The 17,496-nt window shown below is 44.6% G+C and overlaps 1 protein-coding gene across 3 annotated transcripts in view; it reads left to right on the top strand.

Annotated features, from left to right (window-relative positions):
- Positions 1 to 16,052, top strand: part of ZNF83 (zinc finger protein 83) — a 97,331-nt gene extending 81,279 nt beyond the window's left edge. For 2 of the 3 annotated variants that reach the window (XM_063701605.1, XM_004061343.5), the window contains exons 3-4: positions 11,465 to 11,591; positions 13,733 to 16,052. In XM_063701605.1, the coding sequence (XP_063557675.1) occupies positions 11,465 to 11,591; positions 13,733 to 15,432 (1,827 nt within the window). In that variant the 3' untranslated portion in view covers positions 15,433 to 16,052. The remainder of the gene's footprint in view (positions 1 to 11,464; positions 11,592 to 13,732) is intronic. The other variant, XM_055370385.1, reaches the window with a different exon arrangement.
- The last annotated feature ends 1,444 nt before the right edge of the window (positions 16,053 to 17,496 follow it).

The following is a 17,496-nucleotide window of genomic DNA, read 5'->3' as shown; positions in this document are numbered from 1 at the left end:
TAGTCCAGGAATAGTTGGGGAAACATAATTTGGTTAAAATATCTCGGCCTAACAAGGGAACTGGGCAGGTGGGGATAACTAAAAAAGAGTGCATAAAAGAGTGTTGTCCAAGTTGGCACCAGAGTGGGGGAGTTTTAAGAGGTTTAGAAGCCTGGCTGTCAATACCCACAACAGTTATGGAGGCAAGAGAAACAGGCCCTTGAAAAGAAGGTAATGTGGAGTGGGTAGCCTCCATACTGATTGAGAAGGGGACAGACTGACTTTCCACTGTGAGAGTTACTTAGAGCATCTGTGATGGTCCTGTAGGCTTCCGAGGCAATCAGGCAGTGTCTTCAGCCACTAAGCCAAGAAGATCTGGGAAGGAGTCAGAGAGCCTTGGGCCAGAGTTCCAGGGGCTCTGGGAGTGGTTGAACAGTCCGATTTTAAGTGGGGTCCTACACAGATGGGACATGGCTTAGGAGGAATCCGGGGCTGCAGGCATTCCTTGGCCTGGTGATCAGATTTCTGGCACTTGTAGCAAGCTCCTGGGGGAGGAGGTTCTGGAGGAATGCCTGGCCACTCTGGTTCAGGCGTTTGGACGTTCTTGTGTGCTGGAGATGTGGCTGGGGTTTGTCTCACAGTGGAGGCAAGGAATTGCAACTTTTTTCTATTATTGTACACCTTGAAGGCGAGGTTAATTAAATCCTGTTGTGGGGTTTGAGGGCTGGAGTTTAATTTTTGGAGTTTTATTTAATGTCAGGAGCAGATTGGGTAATAAAATGTATATTGAGAGCAAGACAGCCTTTTGACCTTTTAGGGTCTAGGGCTGTAAAGTGTCTTAGGGTTGCTGCCAAATGAGTCATGAACTGGGCTGGATTTTTATATTTGATGAAAAAGAGCCTAAATGCTATCTGATTTGGGATAAAGAAAAAGGAGCATTAACCTTGACTATGCCTTTAGCTCCAGCCACCTTTTTAAGAGTACATTGCTGGGCAGGTGGGGGAGGGCTAGTCATGGAATGAAACTGTAAGCCAGACCAGGTGTGAGGAGGTGAGGTGATAAAAGGATTATAGGGTGGAGGAGCAGAGGCTGAGGAAGAATTGGGACCTAGCTCAGCCTGGCAAGGAGCAGCCTGGGGAGGAGGGGAGAGTTCAGATGGGTCTGTAGAAAAGGAAGATTAGAAAGACTCAGTGATGCTTGGGGTTGGGACTGAGGGAACAGGTGGGAGGGAAAGAAGGAAGATTTGGGATGAGTTGCACTGGGCACAGAGACTGGGCACAGGGACCGATGTGTAAAACAATGCCTGGACGTCAGGCACCTCAGACCGTTTGCTTATTTTATGACAAGAATTATTTAGATCTTGCAGGATGGAAAAATTGAAAGTGCTGTTTTCTGGCTATTTGGAACTACTGTCGAGTTTGTATTGGGGTCCAGCAGCATTGCAGAAGAAAATAAGATGCTTAGATTTTAGGTCAGGTGAGAGTTGAAGAGGTTTTAAGTTCTTAAGAACACAGGCCAAGGGAGAAGGAGGAGGAATGGAGGGTGGAATATTGCCTATAGTGAAGGAGGCAAGCCCAGAGAAAAGAGAGAGTAGAGACACGGAGGGAAGGGGTTTGGGGGTTCTTACCCTCCAGAAAAGCGGGAAAGGGGTGGGGGCACAGAGATATGAGGTCAGGGCATGGAAATAAGGGATTGGGGCACAGAGATATAAGAGGTTGGGGCACAGAGATATATGAGGTTGGGGCATGGAAATAAGGGATCGGGGTGCAGAGATATAAGGGGTTGGGGTACTTGCTCCTCCCCTAGAAAAGTGGGACTTGCTGCTAAGGGTGAAGGAGAAGGGGTTGGGGTTTCTTGCCCCCCAGAAAGGCAAAGAAGGGGTAGAGACACAGAGAGAAGGTGTTGGGGTACTTACATTTTCCCTAGAAAAGCGGGACTTGCTGCTAAGGGTGAAGGACCAAGGCAGGCGTCCCTGCGTGGTCTGACACCTCTGAAACCTGGGTGAATAATCAGAGAAGCAGCCCTGCAATGATTAAACACCAAGGGAAGGCTGCCTTCCCTAGTCCGTGACCGGCACCTGAGTTTTGGGTCCACGGATAAAATGTGTCTCCTTTGTCTCTACCAGAAAATGAAAGGAATTGAAATTAAAAGAAGGGAGAGATTGAAGTGTGGTGCCAAGATTGAAAGGAGACAGAGGTTGAGGGATAGTGAGGGAGGTTGGAGAAGAGAGTAAAAAGAGGCCACTTACCGGATTTGAAATTCTGTTTCTTGGGCTGGTCAGTCTGAGGACCTGAGGTCGTAGGTGGATCTTCCTCATGGAGCAAAGGGCAGGAGGACAGTGATTGATCTCCCAAGGGAGGTCCCCCAATCTGAGTCATGGCACCAAATTTCATGCATGTCCATGTGAAGAGACCACCAAAAAGGCTTTGTGCGAGCAATAAAACTTTATTTCACCTGGGTGCAGGTGGGCTGAGTCCAAAAAGAGAGCAAAGGGAGATAGGGGTTGGGCCATTTTATAGGATTTGGGTAGCTAAAGGAAAAGGGGGGGTTGTTCTCTGGCAGGCAGGAGTGGGTGTCACAGTGTACTCAGTGGGGGAGCTTTTGAGCCAGGATGAGCCAGGAGAAGGAATTTCACAAGACAATGTCATCAGTTAAGGCAGGAACAGGCCATTTTCACTTCTTTTGTGGTGGAATGTCATCAGTTAAGGAAGGAACTGGCCATCTGGATGTGTACGTGCAGGTCACGGGATATGATGGCTTAGCTTGGGCTCAGAGGCCTGACAATATTCATTTTTTTACTTTAGGTTTGGGGCTACATGTGAAGGTTTGTTACACAGGTAAACTCGTGTCATCGGGGTTTGTTGTACAGAGTAGTTCATCACCTTGACATTAAGCCCAGTACCCAATATTTATTTATTTATTTAGTTGAGACTGAGTTTTGCTCTTCTTGCTGAGGCCGGAGTATACTGGCATGATCTCAGCTCATTGCAATTTCTGCCTCCCAGGTTCAAGGGATTCTCCTGCCTCAGTAGCTGGGATTACAGGTGCCTGCCATCATGCCTGGCTAATTTTTGTATTTTCAGTAGAGACAGGGTTTCACCACGTTGGCCAGGCTGGTCTTGAATTCGTGACCTCAGGTGATCCACCCACCTCGGCCTCCCAAAGTGCTGGAATTACAGGCATGAACCACAACACCTGGCCCCCAACAGTTTTTTTTTTATGCCTCTCCTTTCTCCCACCCTCCACCCTCAACTAGACTGCAGTGTCATGCTCGTCTGTGTGAAGAGACCACCAAATAGGCTTTGTGTGAGCAACAAGGCTGTTTATTTCACCTGGGTGCAGGCAGACTGGGTCTGAAAAAGTCAGCAAAAGGAGATGGGGTGGGGCAGTTTTATAGGCCTGGGGTAAGCAGTGGGTAGTTACAGTTAAAGGTGGTTATCTATTGTCAGCAGAGGAGGGGGTCACAAGGTGCATTGTGGGGAGATCATAAGACTCATTGTCCAGAAGAAGAATTTCTCGAGGTCGATCGATCAGTTGGGACAGGGCAGGAACAAGTCATAATGGAAAGTCATAAGGTTGGTCAATCAGTTAAGACAGGAGCTGGCTGTTTCACTTCTTTTGTACTTTTCGGTTGCCTCAGGCCATCTGGATATATACCTGCAGTCTTGGGCTCAGAGGCCTGACATTTCTGTCTTCTTATATTAATAAGAAAAATAAAATAGTGAAGTATTGGGGTGGCAAAAATTTTGGGGGGTGGTATGGAGAGATAATGGATGATGTTTCTCAGGGTTGCTTCGAGTGAGATTAGGAGCTGCGTGGACACCTTAAGGAAAATTTTATAATGAGTTACAAGGAATAGGGATTTAGGCTGTGGGGTTTTAAAAGTAGCATTTGTCATATAGAATGATTGGTGATGGTCTGAATGTGGTTTTGTATGAATTGAGAAACTAAATGGAAGACACAGGGCCTGAATAAGAGAAGGGGAAAAACAGGTACCAGGGGACTAAGAATAGGGAGTAGCCAAGACACTCAGTTAGAAAGTGTCCAGATGGGTCCTGCGTAATGATTTGCCTGGTTGGCAAATTTCTGGGCTCTATCCTTGAGCTTATGTTGTCATATACCAGGCCAGACTGATTTACGTAAAAACAATACTCTTCATTTAAAAATATACAGAGTCCTCCTTTTTCAGCAGTGAGTAGGTCCAGGCCTCAGCGATTCTGGAGGACAACTGGGGCTAAGAGTTGACTTGGCCTGAAGGACTGATAAAGTTTGTGATATATCTGTAATGCTAGTAGAAATGTCATTTGAAAGGCTATGGAAGGTCGTGACGGAAGTTGAAATGCCTGTATTCCAGCTCCAAGGGCAATAGTGGAAGCAGAAAGTCCTAACCCTACAAGTAGAGGGATTAGAGGAATAACTCTTTTTTGTCTGTTTGGTATCATGAGTGGGATAGGAAGTTGTTCAGTCCCATTTGCAAATTGAATTTTGGGAATAAGAAAAACGAGTGTACATGCATCTGTCCAATTAGCAGGCAGACACATGTAAGCAGAGGAGCCACAGAAGAAGAGGCCTTTTGCAAGGTAAAATTGGAAATGCAAAGTGAAAAGATGAGAAGGAGTACTAAAAGCGGTGTCTTTTACCCAGACTCAGGGATCCAGCTAGGGCGGCAGCCATCAGAGGTTGTAATGGGGACTGATGGGGTAACTGTGTAGAGGGGGAGGTTCAATATTCATGGTGTATGAGAAAGTGTTGAGTGTCTACAAGCAAACTTTCACTGTTATTTATGGGGCTGGATATAAGTAAATAAGAAGAGGGCCTGGGAGGAGAGTCTGAAGAGCAAGGGGAAGGTAGCCAAGGATGGAGTGAAATACAGGGTAAATGTTTTCCTAAGCAATAGTAACTGCTAATGTTTTTAAGTTTGCCAGTATTGATAGATGTCTTGTCTGTAATACGGAGCTGGAAGGCCCTAATTGTTTCAGTGATATGTGTAGTTGGGCTTTGGAGATGAAGAGTGAAGGAGCATTGAGAAGGTGAAAAGTTACCCAGGGGAATTCCAGTGGGTCTTTGTTGAGAGATGCATAATGGAGTGACCACAGAAATAGTAGCTTGTGTTGTGGGGAGTCCAAATATGGGGGGAGTAGACTTGACATAAGGAGAATGTGGCCTTGAGAAGAGTTTTTATTAAGGAGGCATTAATGATGGAGGACACTTGCATAGGGGGGAACCTCTTTCAGCCCATATAACAGCATGGTGGTGCAAGATATGGAAGGTATATTTTGAGTCAGTATAAATATTGATGTGTAGTCCCTTTGCAAGAGTGAGGGCCTGAGTTTAGGCAATGAGTTCTGCTTGCTCAGAGGCAGTGGGAGGGGGGCAGAGTGGTAGTCTCAATGATAGATGTGGAAGATACTATAGCATAGCCTGCCTTTGCTGGTGAGTGGCAATTAGGCCTGGTGGAACTGCCATCAATAAACCAAATGTGATCAGGATGAGGAACATGAAAGGAGGGGGAAATGGAGTGAATGTCAGGGGGATCAGAGAGATACAGTCATGGGGGTCAGGTGTGGTATCTGGAATAATGTGGCAGGCTGGATTGATGTCTGGGCCAGGAACAATGGTAATTGTGGGAGACTCAACAAAGAGTGAGTATAGCTGAAGGAGCCAGGGAGCAGAAAGTATATGCATCAGGTGTGAGGAAGAAAATAGATTTGGGAAGTTATGAGAAATGTAGAGAGTGAGTTGAGCATAGTTTGTGATTTTGAGGGCCTCTAAAAGTATTAGGGTGGTGGCAGCTGCATGGAGACATCATGGCCAGCCTATAACAGTAAGGTCAAGTTGTTTGGACAAAAAGACTACAGGGTGCAGTCTTGGTCCTTGTGTAAGAATTCCGACTGCACAACCCTGCACTTCGGCTGTGTGTAGTGAAAAGGGTTGGGATGAGTCAGGGAGAGCTCATGTGGGAGCAGTCTCTAGACCTGTCTTCAAGGAACGGAAAGAGGAGTGGGGAAAGGATTTAGGATCTGTGCGGTCAGCTAGGTTTCCCTTTGTGAGTTGATACAATGGTTTTGTCAGGACGGCAAAGCCAGGTGTCCAAAGGTGAAAGTATCCAACCATGCCCAGGAAGGAAAGGAGTTGTTGTTTTGTAGAAGGGGTTGGGGTTTGAGAGATCAGCCGGACACAGTTGGCAGGGATAGCATGCATGTTTTCATGAAGAATTATGCCGAGGTAGGTAACGGATGGGGAAGAAATTTGAGCTTTGGTGGGGGATACCTGATATCCTTTGGAGAATAAATGTTGAAGGAGTAGGAGGGTATCCTTTTGCGAAGACTCAAAGTAGGGACTACAGAGTAGAAGGTCATCAATGTATTGAATAAGGTAGGAAGCAGAGGAGTGGAAAGAGAGTAAATCATGAGAAAGCTTGGCTGAAGTAATGAGGGCTATCCCGGAAGCCTTGTGGCAGTACAGCCCAGGTAAGCTGCTGGGACTGATGAGTGTCAGTGTCAGTCCAGGTAAAAGCAAAGAGGGGCTGGGATAAGGGGTGCAGGGGAATAGTGAAAAAAGCATCTTTAAGATCAAGAATGGAATAGTGAGTTGTGGAGGGAGATATTGAGAACAAAAGAGGGTACAGATTGGGCACCACAGGATGGATAGGCAAAACAATTTGGTTTAAAAGGCACAGATCCTGAACCAACCTGTAAGACTTGTCCAGCTTTTGGACACTTAAAATGGGGGAATCATATGGAGTTTTTAGACTTTAGAAGCTCATGCTGTAGCAGGCGAGTGATAACAGGCTTTAATCCCCTTAAAGCCTGTTGTGGGATGGGATACTGGTGTTGAGCAGGGATGGGATACTGGGATACTGGTGTTGAGCAGGGTAAGGGTGATTAGGTATGGGTGTGTGATCAGTTGCCAGGGAGGGAGCAGAGGTGGGTTAAGGTGGGGGATACAAGAGGAAGACGTGAAGGAGGCTTTGGGTTGGGAAGAAGGGCGGCAATGAGATGTGGCTGTAGTCCAGGAATAGTCAGGGAAGCAGGTAATTTGGTTAAAATGTCTCAGCCTAATAAGGGAACTGGGCAGGTGGGGATAACTAAAAAGGAGTGCATAAAAGAATATTGTTCAAGTTGGCACCAAATTGGGAAGTTTTAAGGGGTCCAGGAGCCTGGCCATCAATACCCACAACAGTTATGGAGGCAAGGGAAACAGGCCCTTGAAAAGAAGGTAATGTGGAGTGGGTAGCCCTTGTATCAATTAAACAGGGGATGGACTTACACTCCACTGTAAGAGTTACCCAAAGCTCAGCATCCCTGATGGTCCAGAGGGCTTCCGAGGCAATTGGGCAGTGTCAGTCTTCAGCTGCTAAGCCGAGCAGATCTGGGAAGGAGTCAAAGAGCCATGGGCCAGAGCTTTAGGGGCTCTAGGAGTGGCTGCCAGGTGAGCTGGGCAGTCTGATTTCCATGGGTCCCTGCACAGATGGGACATGGCTTAGGGAGGAATCCCTGGCTGCAGGCATTCCTTGGCCCAGTGGCCAGATTTCTGGCACTTGAAGCAAGATCCCAAGAGAGGAGGTCCTGTAGGAATGCCTGCAAAACACTGCAGCTTAGGCGTTTTGAAGTTCTTGTGTGCTGGAGCTGCGGCTGAGTTTTGTCTCACAGCAGAGGCAAGTAATTGTAACTCAGAAATGCATTGCCATTTGGCTGCCTCCTCTCAATTATTGCACACTTTGAAGATGAGGTTGATTAATTCCTGTTGTGGGGTTTGAGGACTGGATTCCAATTTTTGAAGCTTTTTTCTAATGTCAGGAGCTGACTGGTTGATAAAATGCATATTGAGAATGAGACAGCCTTCTGACCCTTCAGGGTCTAGGGCTGTAAAGTGTCTCAGAGTTGCTGCCAGATGAACCATGAACTGGGCTGGGTTTTCATCTTTACCTTGGGTTGTTTAAGTTTGTCATAATTAACAGCTTTGTAAGCTGCCTTTTTAAGCACTTCAACTAGGCAGGAAATCATAATCTTGCCAGCTGTACCTGGGGAGGCTGTCTGGTAGTCCCGTTAGGGATCTTCTGGGGGACTACCCAGATGCCTTGTTGAAGGTATGGCTCATGAGGCCTGCAGGTGTCAGTGTGGGACTGGGCTAGGGTATAAACTCTATCCCACTCATCTGGGGAAAGGGTAGAAGTTAGGATGACATTTAAGTCACTCCGGGTTAAGTTGTAGTATTGGGTTAAATACTGGAATTCCTGTATATATTTAGTGGTGTCTCACGAGAAGGGGCCTAAGTGTTGATTAGTTTGGGAAAGGTCTGATAGAGAAAATGGTACATGCACTCTGACGATGCCCTCAGCTCCAAGCACTTCTCAAAGAGGAAATTGTTGGGCAGGTGGGGGAGTATTTGCTGCAGAACGAAATTGTAAGCCGAACTGGGTGTGGGGAGGGGAGGTGACAGCAGGGTTACAGGGTGGGGGAGTGGAGGCTGAGGAAGAATTCGGACTTGATTCAGCCTTCTGAGGAGTGGCCTGGGGAGGGGGAGAGAGGTAAGAGGGGTCTTCAGAAAAGGAGGATTCAGAAGACTCAGCGGCAGTTGGTGTTGGGACTGAAGGGACAGGCAGGAGGGAAAAAAGGATTTGGGACTAGTCACATTGGGAGCAGAAGCTAGGGAGGGAATGAAGTGAAAAAATGCCTGGACATAAGGCACCTCAGACCATTTACCCATCTTATGACAAAAATTATTTAGGTCTTGTAGGATGGAGAAATCAAAAGTGCCATTATCTGGCCATTTAGAGCCATTATCAAGTTTGTATTGGGGCCAAACAGTGTTGCAGGAGAAAATAAGATGCTTAGGTTTTAGATCAGGTGAGAGTTGAAGAGGTTTCAAGTTTTTAAGAACACAGGCTAAGGGGGAAGTAGGAGGAATGGAGGGTGGATGGTTGCCCATAGTAAAAATGTAAGTTTAGAGAAAAGAGGGGTAGAGACACAGAGAGAGTGGGGTGGTACTTGCCACAAAAAGGAAATGGTACTTGCCACCAAGGTGGAGGATCAAGGCAGGTGTCCCTGTGGTGATCGAACAAGTCTGAAATGTGGGTGAATAATCAGACAGGCATCCCTGCAGTGATTAAACACCAAGGGAAGACTGTCTTCCCAAGTCTGTGACCAGCGCTGGAGTTTTGGGTTCATGGATAAAACATGTCTCCTCTGTCTCTACTAGAAAAGGAAAGGAACTGAAATTAAGGGAAGGGAGAGATTGAAAGGTGGTGCTGAAATTGAAAGGAGAAAGAGGATGAGGGATAGTGACAAAGTTGGAGAAGACAGTGAAAAGACCACTTACCCAATTTGAAATTGGTGAGACGTTCCTTGGGCTGGTTGGTCTGAGGACCTGAGGTCATAGCTGGAGCTCCTCATGGAGCTCAGTACAGGGGATCAGTCTCCCAAAGGAGTCCTCCTTTCCCAGATCTCACCAAATGTCACGTACGTCCCTGTGAAGAGACCACCAAACAGGTTTTGTGTGAGCAACAACGCTGTTTATTTTACCTGGGTGCAGGCAGGCTGAGTCCAAAAAAGGAGTCAGCAAAGGGAGATAGGGGAGTGACAGTTTTATAGGACTGGGGTAAGCAGTGGAAAGTTACAATTAAAGGTGGTTATCTATTGTCAGCAGAGGAGGGGGTCACAAAGTGCATGGTGGGGAGGTCATAGGACTCATTGTCCAGAAGAAGTGCATGGTGGGGAGGTCATAGGACTCATTGTCCAGAAGAAGAATGTCATGAGGTTGATCCATCAATCAGTTGGGGCAGGGCAGAAACAAGTCATAATGGAAAGTCATAAGGTTGGTCAATCAGTTAAAACAGAAGCTGGCTGTTTCACTTCTTTTGTGCTTTTCGCTTGCCTCAGGCCATCTGGATGTATACATGCAGACTTGGGCTCAGAGGCCGGATGCCCAGTGTCTGTTGTTTTCTTCTTTGTGTTTACTCTGATATTTGATCCTGCTGGTTGTGAAAATTAACATGTTCTCATATTAGTAAATATGGCTACCTTCCTCTTTGATGCCTGCATTGGAAATTGGCTGAATAACATGTGGGTCCTTTGTGACTTTTCTCTGTATAGAGTGTGCCATAGCCACTGCCTCTGTGCTCACCTGCATTACTAGATATCTGAGGATTCCTCCAGGGAAGGCTGTTGAAAGAGTGATTGCTTCTAGGATGGGTAATCTCCTGTTTTCTTAGAACTGAACAGATTCTCCCCTGCCCTCAACTGCCAAAGTTCCTTTTCCACCAAGATGAGATTCCTCTTCAGTTAAAGGAAACTATACACACACACACATATATACATATACACATACACACATACGTATATATTTTGAAAATCTTTTATATTTTGAAAATCTGGGGAAAATGACAACCCTTTGCATTCAACTCTAGTTTTTTGTGAGTCTGCATAAATTTTATTATTTTGTGGACATATATATATATAATGTATTTTTGTACTTTGAGTAATTTTGTTTTCTTGTATTTTGAGATGGGGCCTCGCTTTGTTGCCCAGGCTGAAGCTCAGTGGTGCAATCGTAGCTCACTGCAACCTGTACCCTCATGGTAAAGACATCCTCCCACCTCAGCCTCCCAAGTAGCTGGAACCACAGATGCCTGCCACCATGCCCAGCTAAATTTTTTTTTCTTTTTTTGAGATGGAGTTTCTGTTGAACAGGCTGGAGTACAGTGGTGTGATCTTGGATTACTGCAACCTCTGCCTCCCGGGATCAAGCAAGTCTCTGGCCTCAGCCTCCCATGTAGCTGGGATTACAGGCATGTGCCATTGAGCCCGGCTGTTTCACTGTGGATGTTGTCATCTTTGAAGGCATCACTCATGCTCTATCTCATCTAGATACTGAGTGTCACTTGGTGTGTCAATAAAAGTTTCTAACTTTTTTTTTTTTTTGAGATGGAGTCTCACTCTGTTGCCCAGGTTGGAGTGCAGTGGCATGATCTTGGCTCACTGCAACCTCTACCTCCCAGGTTCAAGCAATTCTCCTGCCTCAGCCTCCTGAGTAGCTGGGACTACAGGCATCCACCACCACATCCGGCTAATTTTTGTATTTTTAGTACAGACAGAGTTTCACCATATTGTCCAGGCTAGTCTCGAATTCCTGACCTTGTGATCCACCTGACTCAGCCTCCCAAAGTGTTGAGATTACAGGCATGAACCACAGCACCTGGCCAAAAGTTTCTAACATTTCTATAATGGGAACCAGGCATCTATTTATTTGAGTGTTTCTTGTATTCTTCACAAACATAAGAAATTTATACCAAGAGGGTATTATGACCTCTTCAAAAAGTATAATCAAACACCACTGGGAAGACATCATGTGGTGAAAAATCCCTTACTCAGATTTGTCAGAACATTCACTACAATTAAATCCTTGTTGTCACCGCTCTCCTCATTTTCTGTAAAGATAAGAACTCCTCCCATAACCATTTGGTTAAAATGTGTTTTCATTTCAGGGTCTATTGACATTCAGGGATGTGGCCATAGAATTCTCTCAGGAGGAGTGGAAATGCCTGGACCCTGCTCAGAGGACTCTATACGGGGACGTGATGCTGGAGAATTATAGGAACCTGGTCTCCCTGGGTGAGGATAACTTCCCTCCAGAAGTGGGGATGTGCCCTTGTGGATCTTTGTATTTTCTCCAGTTGCCTCCTGGAGCCCCATTCTTGCTTGACTAAAATGGAAGCCATATTGATTTCAAAATGAAAAGCTTCATGATGTAGCATCTGGACTTTCACTGTGCCCTTTTTTAGATGTTCTGCATTCTTCGTGATAGCTCAGTGGGGGTTCCAGAAGTAAAGTAGGCTTAAAACCTTATGGCTGGCAAGGCGTGGTGACTCATGCCTGTAATCCCAGCACTTTGGGAGGCCAAAGCTTGTGGATCACTTCAGGTCAGGAGTTCCATACCAGCCTCACCAACATGGCGAAATGTCATCTCTACTAAACACACAAAAATTGGCTGGGCACAGTGGCTCACGCCTGTAATCCCAGCACTTTGGGAGGCTGATGAGGGTGGATCACAAGGTCAGGAGATCGAGACCATCCTGGTGAACACAGTGAAACCCTGTCTCTACTAAAAATACAAAAAAAAAATTAGCCGGGTGTGGTGGTGGGCACCTGTAGTCCCAGCTACTTGGGAGGCTGAGGCAGGAGAATGGCATGAACCCAGGGGACGGAGCTTGCAGTGAGCCGAGATCGTGCCACTGCACTCTAGCCTGGGAGACAGCCAGGCTCCATCTCAAAAAACACACACACACACACACACACACGAATTATCCAGGCGTGATGGCACATGTCTGTAATCCCAGCTACTAGAAAGGCTAAGGTAAGATTATCACCTGAACCTGGGAGGCAATGGTTGCAGTGAGCCAAGAATGCACGACTGCACTCCAGCCCGGGTAACAGAACAAGATTCTGTCTCAAAAAACAAAAACAAAACAAAACCTCATGGCAGACTTTAAAGATATCCAGTTTCCTGTTTGCTACTCCTGTGCTTTCGATTCAGTAGTTCTGGGAAGAGAGCTCGGTGTCCACATATTACAGTGCTCTTTAAAGATTCAGAAGGAGGCAGTCAGTGGAGGAATTTGTGAAATATTTTCCTAAGTCCATCTGCAATGTCTTCCTACAGAAACATAGGGCTGGGGCTCTAGAAAACTTCCAACATGTCATGTTTCCTACTTTTTATAAGCAGGAGTCTCTTTCTGACCTGTTGGAGCAAGGCAAAGAGCCCTGGACTGTGTAGCATGAAGTGAAAATAAGATGGGTGGGAATATTTTTTTTTTTTTTTTTGAGACAGAGTCTCGCTCTGTCGCCCAGGCTGGAGTGCAGTGACACGATCTCGGTTCACTGTAACCTCCACCTCTGGGGTTCAAGCAATTCTCCTGCCTCAGCCTCCCAAGTAGCTGGGACTGCAGTCACATGCCACCATGCCCAGCTAATTTTTGTATCTTTAGTAGAGACAGGGTTTAATCATGTTGGTCAGGCTGGTCTGGAACTCCTGACCTCAGATGATTCACTCACCGTGGCCTCCCCAGTTGCTGAGATTACAGGCATGAGCCACCGCACCTGGCCCCAACCTGCTTCTTGCTGTGCCTATCATATGTCAGAGTGAGAGGAAGCAAGTACTCTAGTGGTTTTTCTTATACAGGCACTAATCCTGTTCATGAGAGCTTCCTCCTCATGGCCTAATTGTTGCCCAATGTCCCCACTTGCAAAATAACATAATATTGGGGAATAGGATCTTTTGGTCAGTGCAAACATTTAGGCCATGGGTGCCTTCGTTGTGTTGTATACCTTTTTATTTTTCAGTTTGCTCCAAAGAATGTTTTCTCTGACCTTAGTCAATAAATTTCCTAAGTACAAAATTCTTTCAACTATTAGACAGCCATATATTTTCCTTCTATTGCAGTATGCTCAGGCTTCATGTTGGAAAAATTCTCCTTTTTGGGGAGCTAGCCTAAATTTTTGCAATGTAAGTGGTTTGGCCATAGGTTTCTTTATACTAGGCTTTTCTGCAATTAGTTTGAATTATGTGCAGTCACCCTTTCTCTATTAGAAAATATCTGTTCCTTTTGTTTTCCAAAAAGTTAAAAATCATGAATGGGAGTTTTATAACTTTCTTTAACATAAGTATTACTCTTAGTGTACTATTACATATTTCAATAAGAGATATTTATTGACTATCTGTAATTAATTGGAAACTGTGGGTTCCTTATATTTTGCAGGTATTTTTTCTAAATGTGAGATCAAGGAATTACCACCAAAAAAGGAGAGTAATACAGGAGAAATATTCCAGACAGTAATGTTGGAAAGACATGAAAGCCGCGACATACAAGATTTTTGCTTCAGAGAAACCCAGAAAAATGTACATGACTCTCAGTGTCTGTGGAAACATGATGAAAGACATTATAAGCGAGTGTGTGTGACCTATAAGGAAAGTCTCATTGGTAGAAGAGACATGCATGGTAGAAAGGATGATGCACAGAAGCAGCCTGTTAAAAATCAGCTTGGATTAAACCTGCAGTCACACCTACCAGAACTGCAGCTGTTTCAAGCTGAAGGGAAAATATATAAATATGATCACATGGAAAAATCTGTCAACAGTAGTTCCTTAGTTTCCCCACCCCAACGTATTTCTTCTACTGTCAAAACCCACATTTCTCATACATATGAATATAATTTTGTGGATTCATTATTCACACAAAAAGAGAAAGCAAATATTGGCACAGAACACTACAAATGTAATGAGTGTGGCAAGGCCTTTCATCAAGGCTTACATTTTACTATACATCAAATAATCCATACTAAAGAGACGCAATTTAAATGTGATATATGTGGCAAGATCTTCAATAAAAAATCAAACCTTGCAAGTCATCAAAGAATTCATACTGGAGAGAAGCCATATAAATGTAATGAATGTGGCAAGGTCTTCCATAACATGTCACACCTTGCACAGCATCGCAGGATTCATACTGGAGAGAAACCATATAAATGTAATGAATGTGGCAAGGTCTTTAATCAAATTTCACACCTTGCACAACATCAAAGAATTCATACTGGAGAGAAACCTTATAAATGTAATGAATGTGGAAAGGTCTTCCATCAAATTTCACACCTTGCACAACATCGGACAATTCATACTGGAGAAAAACCTTACGAATGTAACAAATGTGGCAAGGTGTTCAGTCGCAATTCCTACCTTGTACAACATCTGATCATTCATACTGGAGAGAAACCTTACAGATGTAACGTATGTGGAAAGGTCTTCCATCATATTTCACACCTTGCACAACATCAGAGAATCCACACTGGAGAGAAACCTTACAAATGTAATGAGTGTGGCAAGGTCTTCAGTCACAAGTCATCCCTAGTAAATCACTGGAGAATTCATACTGGAGAGAAACCTTACAAATGTAACGAATGTGGCAAGGTGTTCAGTCGCAATTCATACCTTGCCCAACATCTGATAATTCATACCAGTGAGAAACCTTATAAGTGTGATGAATGTGACAAAGCATTCAGTCAAAATTCACATCTTGTACAACATCGCAGAATTCATACTGGAGAGAAACCTTACAAATGTGATGAATGTGGCAAAGTCTTCAGTCAAAATTCATACCTTGCATATCACTGGAGAATTCATACTGGAGAAAAACCTTATAGATGTAATGAATGTGGGAAGGTCTTCAGTCTAAACTCATCCCTAGCACATCATCGGAAAATTCACACTGGCGAGAAACCTTACAAATGTAACGAATGTGGCAAAGCTTTTAGTATGCCTTCAAGCCTCACTAATCATCATGCGATCCATACTGGAGAGAAACATTTCAAATGTAATGAATGTGGCAAACTCTTCCGCAACAATTCATATCTTGTACGTCATCAGAGATTTCATGCCAGAAAGATATCTAACAAATGTAATTAATGTGGCAGAGTGTTCAGTTAGCATTAAAGCCTTGTAAGACATACAGTCATTTATACTGGAGAAAAACTTTGCAAGTATAATGAATGTAGCAGAGCCTTTAGTTTTTCTTCAAGGCTTAATAACCGTTAGCTAGACCATAGAGGACAGAAACTTTACTAATGTACTGAATGTGGCAAGGTCTTAAGGTAAAATCTGAGATCAGGATTTTTCAAAGAATTCTTGCTGGTGAGGAACCTAACAAATGTAATGAATGTGGCAAGGTCTTCTGGCACAATTCTCACATTGTACAATATCGCAAAAATTCATACTTGAGAGAAACAAAAACACTGAGAGTGGGAAACCATTATGACTTCAAACATCCCTAAAGAGTATTTATAATAATTATATGTGATAGAGATTTTCCGCAGGCCATAGTCTTACTAGGCATCAAAAACTTTTTTGGTGAAACCACACAAATGTAACGTGCATGCTTAAGCTTTTACCCAGGCATCAAAACCGGAACATCACAGGGTTTATACTGGAGAGTAACTACACAAAGATAATGAATGTAAGAAGTCTTTCAGTGTAATATTCATGATTTTGTCGTGAGAGATCCACTCAATAAAAACCAGGCAAATGTAGTGAATCTGGAAAGGTTACTAATCTAAGATGCATCCTCAGGGTTCATTAAAAATTCATAGTGGAGGGCCGGACCCAGTGACTCATGCCTGTAATCCCAGAACTTTGGGAGACTGAGGCAGGTGGATCATGAGGTCAAGAGATTGAGACCATCCTGGCCAACCAACATGGTGAAATCCCATCTCTACTAAAAATTCAAAAATTAGCTGGGGGTGGTGACACATGCCTGTCGTCCACACTGCCTGGGAGACCCAGGCAGGAGAGTCACTTGAACCTGGCAGGCAGAGGTTGCAGTGAGCCGAGATCACACCACTGCACTCCAGCCTGGTCAACAGAGCAAGATTCTGTCTCAGAAAAAAAAAAAAAAAAAAAAAATTCATAGTGGAGCCCGGGCTTGGTGGCTCACGCCTGTAATCCCAGCACATTGGGAGGCTGAGGCGGGCAGACCATGAGGTCAGGAGTTTGAGACTGGCCTGGCCAACATGGTGAAACCCCGTCTCTACTAAAAATACAAAAATTACCCAGGTGTGGTAGTGCGTGCCTGTAATCCCAGCTACTTGGGAGGCTGAGGCAGGAGAATCACTTGAACCTGGGAGGCGGAGGTTGCAGTGAGCCAAGGTCATGCCACTGCACTTCAGCCTGGGCAACCGAGTGACACTCCATCTCAAAAATAAAAATAAAAATTATAGTGGAACAAGCCCTTACAAATGTAATGATACGGTAAATTATTCACAAACTATAATCCATCTGAGAGCTCACAGGAAGTCTAATTCTCTTTTTTTTGGTTGTTGTTTTTGAGATGGAGTCTCACTCTGTTGCCCAGACTGGGGTGCAGTGGCGAGATCTCGGCTCACTGCAAGCTCTACCTCCCAGGTTCACGCCCTTCTCCTGCCTCAGCCTCCCGAGTAGCTGCGATTACAGGCGCCCGCCACCATGTCCGGCTAATTTTATGTATTTTTTAGTAGAGACGGGGTTTCACCATGTTAGCCAGGATGGTCTCGATCTCCTGACCTCGTGATCCACCCGCCTCAGCCTCCCAGAGTCCTGGGATTACCGGCGTGAGCCACCGTGCCCAGCCAATAGGAAGTCTAATTCTCTACCATAAATCTTTTATGTTACATTCTGCAGAATAATTATAATTCAAAATATGTTAAAAGTCATGACATATATCAAAGACTCAAGGACATTTGGAAATGGCCAGTTACTTTCAGGTCATGAAATAATGTATTATATTATTGAAGGAGAAAGACTTCTTTACCAATGTTGACTTTCAAGCTGACATTTGAAATGTTTTTATGATGTCTTTCTTAGTCATTTCATGATCTATAGGCAGGAATAGGAAACAATGGCCTACTTCATTAGGTGAAATCATTTCTCTCCATGTTCCTGTGAAACAGGGACACTATCTTTTGAAATTAATTACTGGCTGAATATTGGCTAATCCCA

This window comes from Gorilla gorilla, chromosome 20 (genome assembly GCF_029281585.2).
Source record: "Gorilla gorilla gorilla isolate KB3781 chromosome 20, NHGRI_mGorGor1-v2.1_pri, whole genome shotgun sequence".
In the NCBI taxonomy this organism is placed as follows: Eukaryota; Metazoa; Chordata; class Mammalia; order Primates; family Hominidae; genus Gorilla; species Gorilla gorilla.
This window is presented reverse-complemented; position numbering and strand designations above follow the sequence as displayed.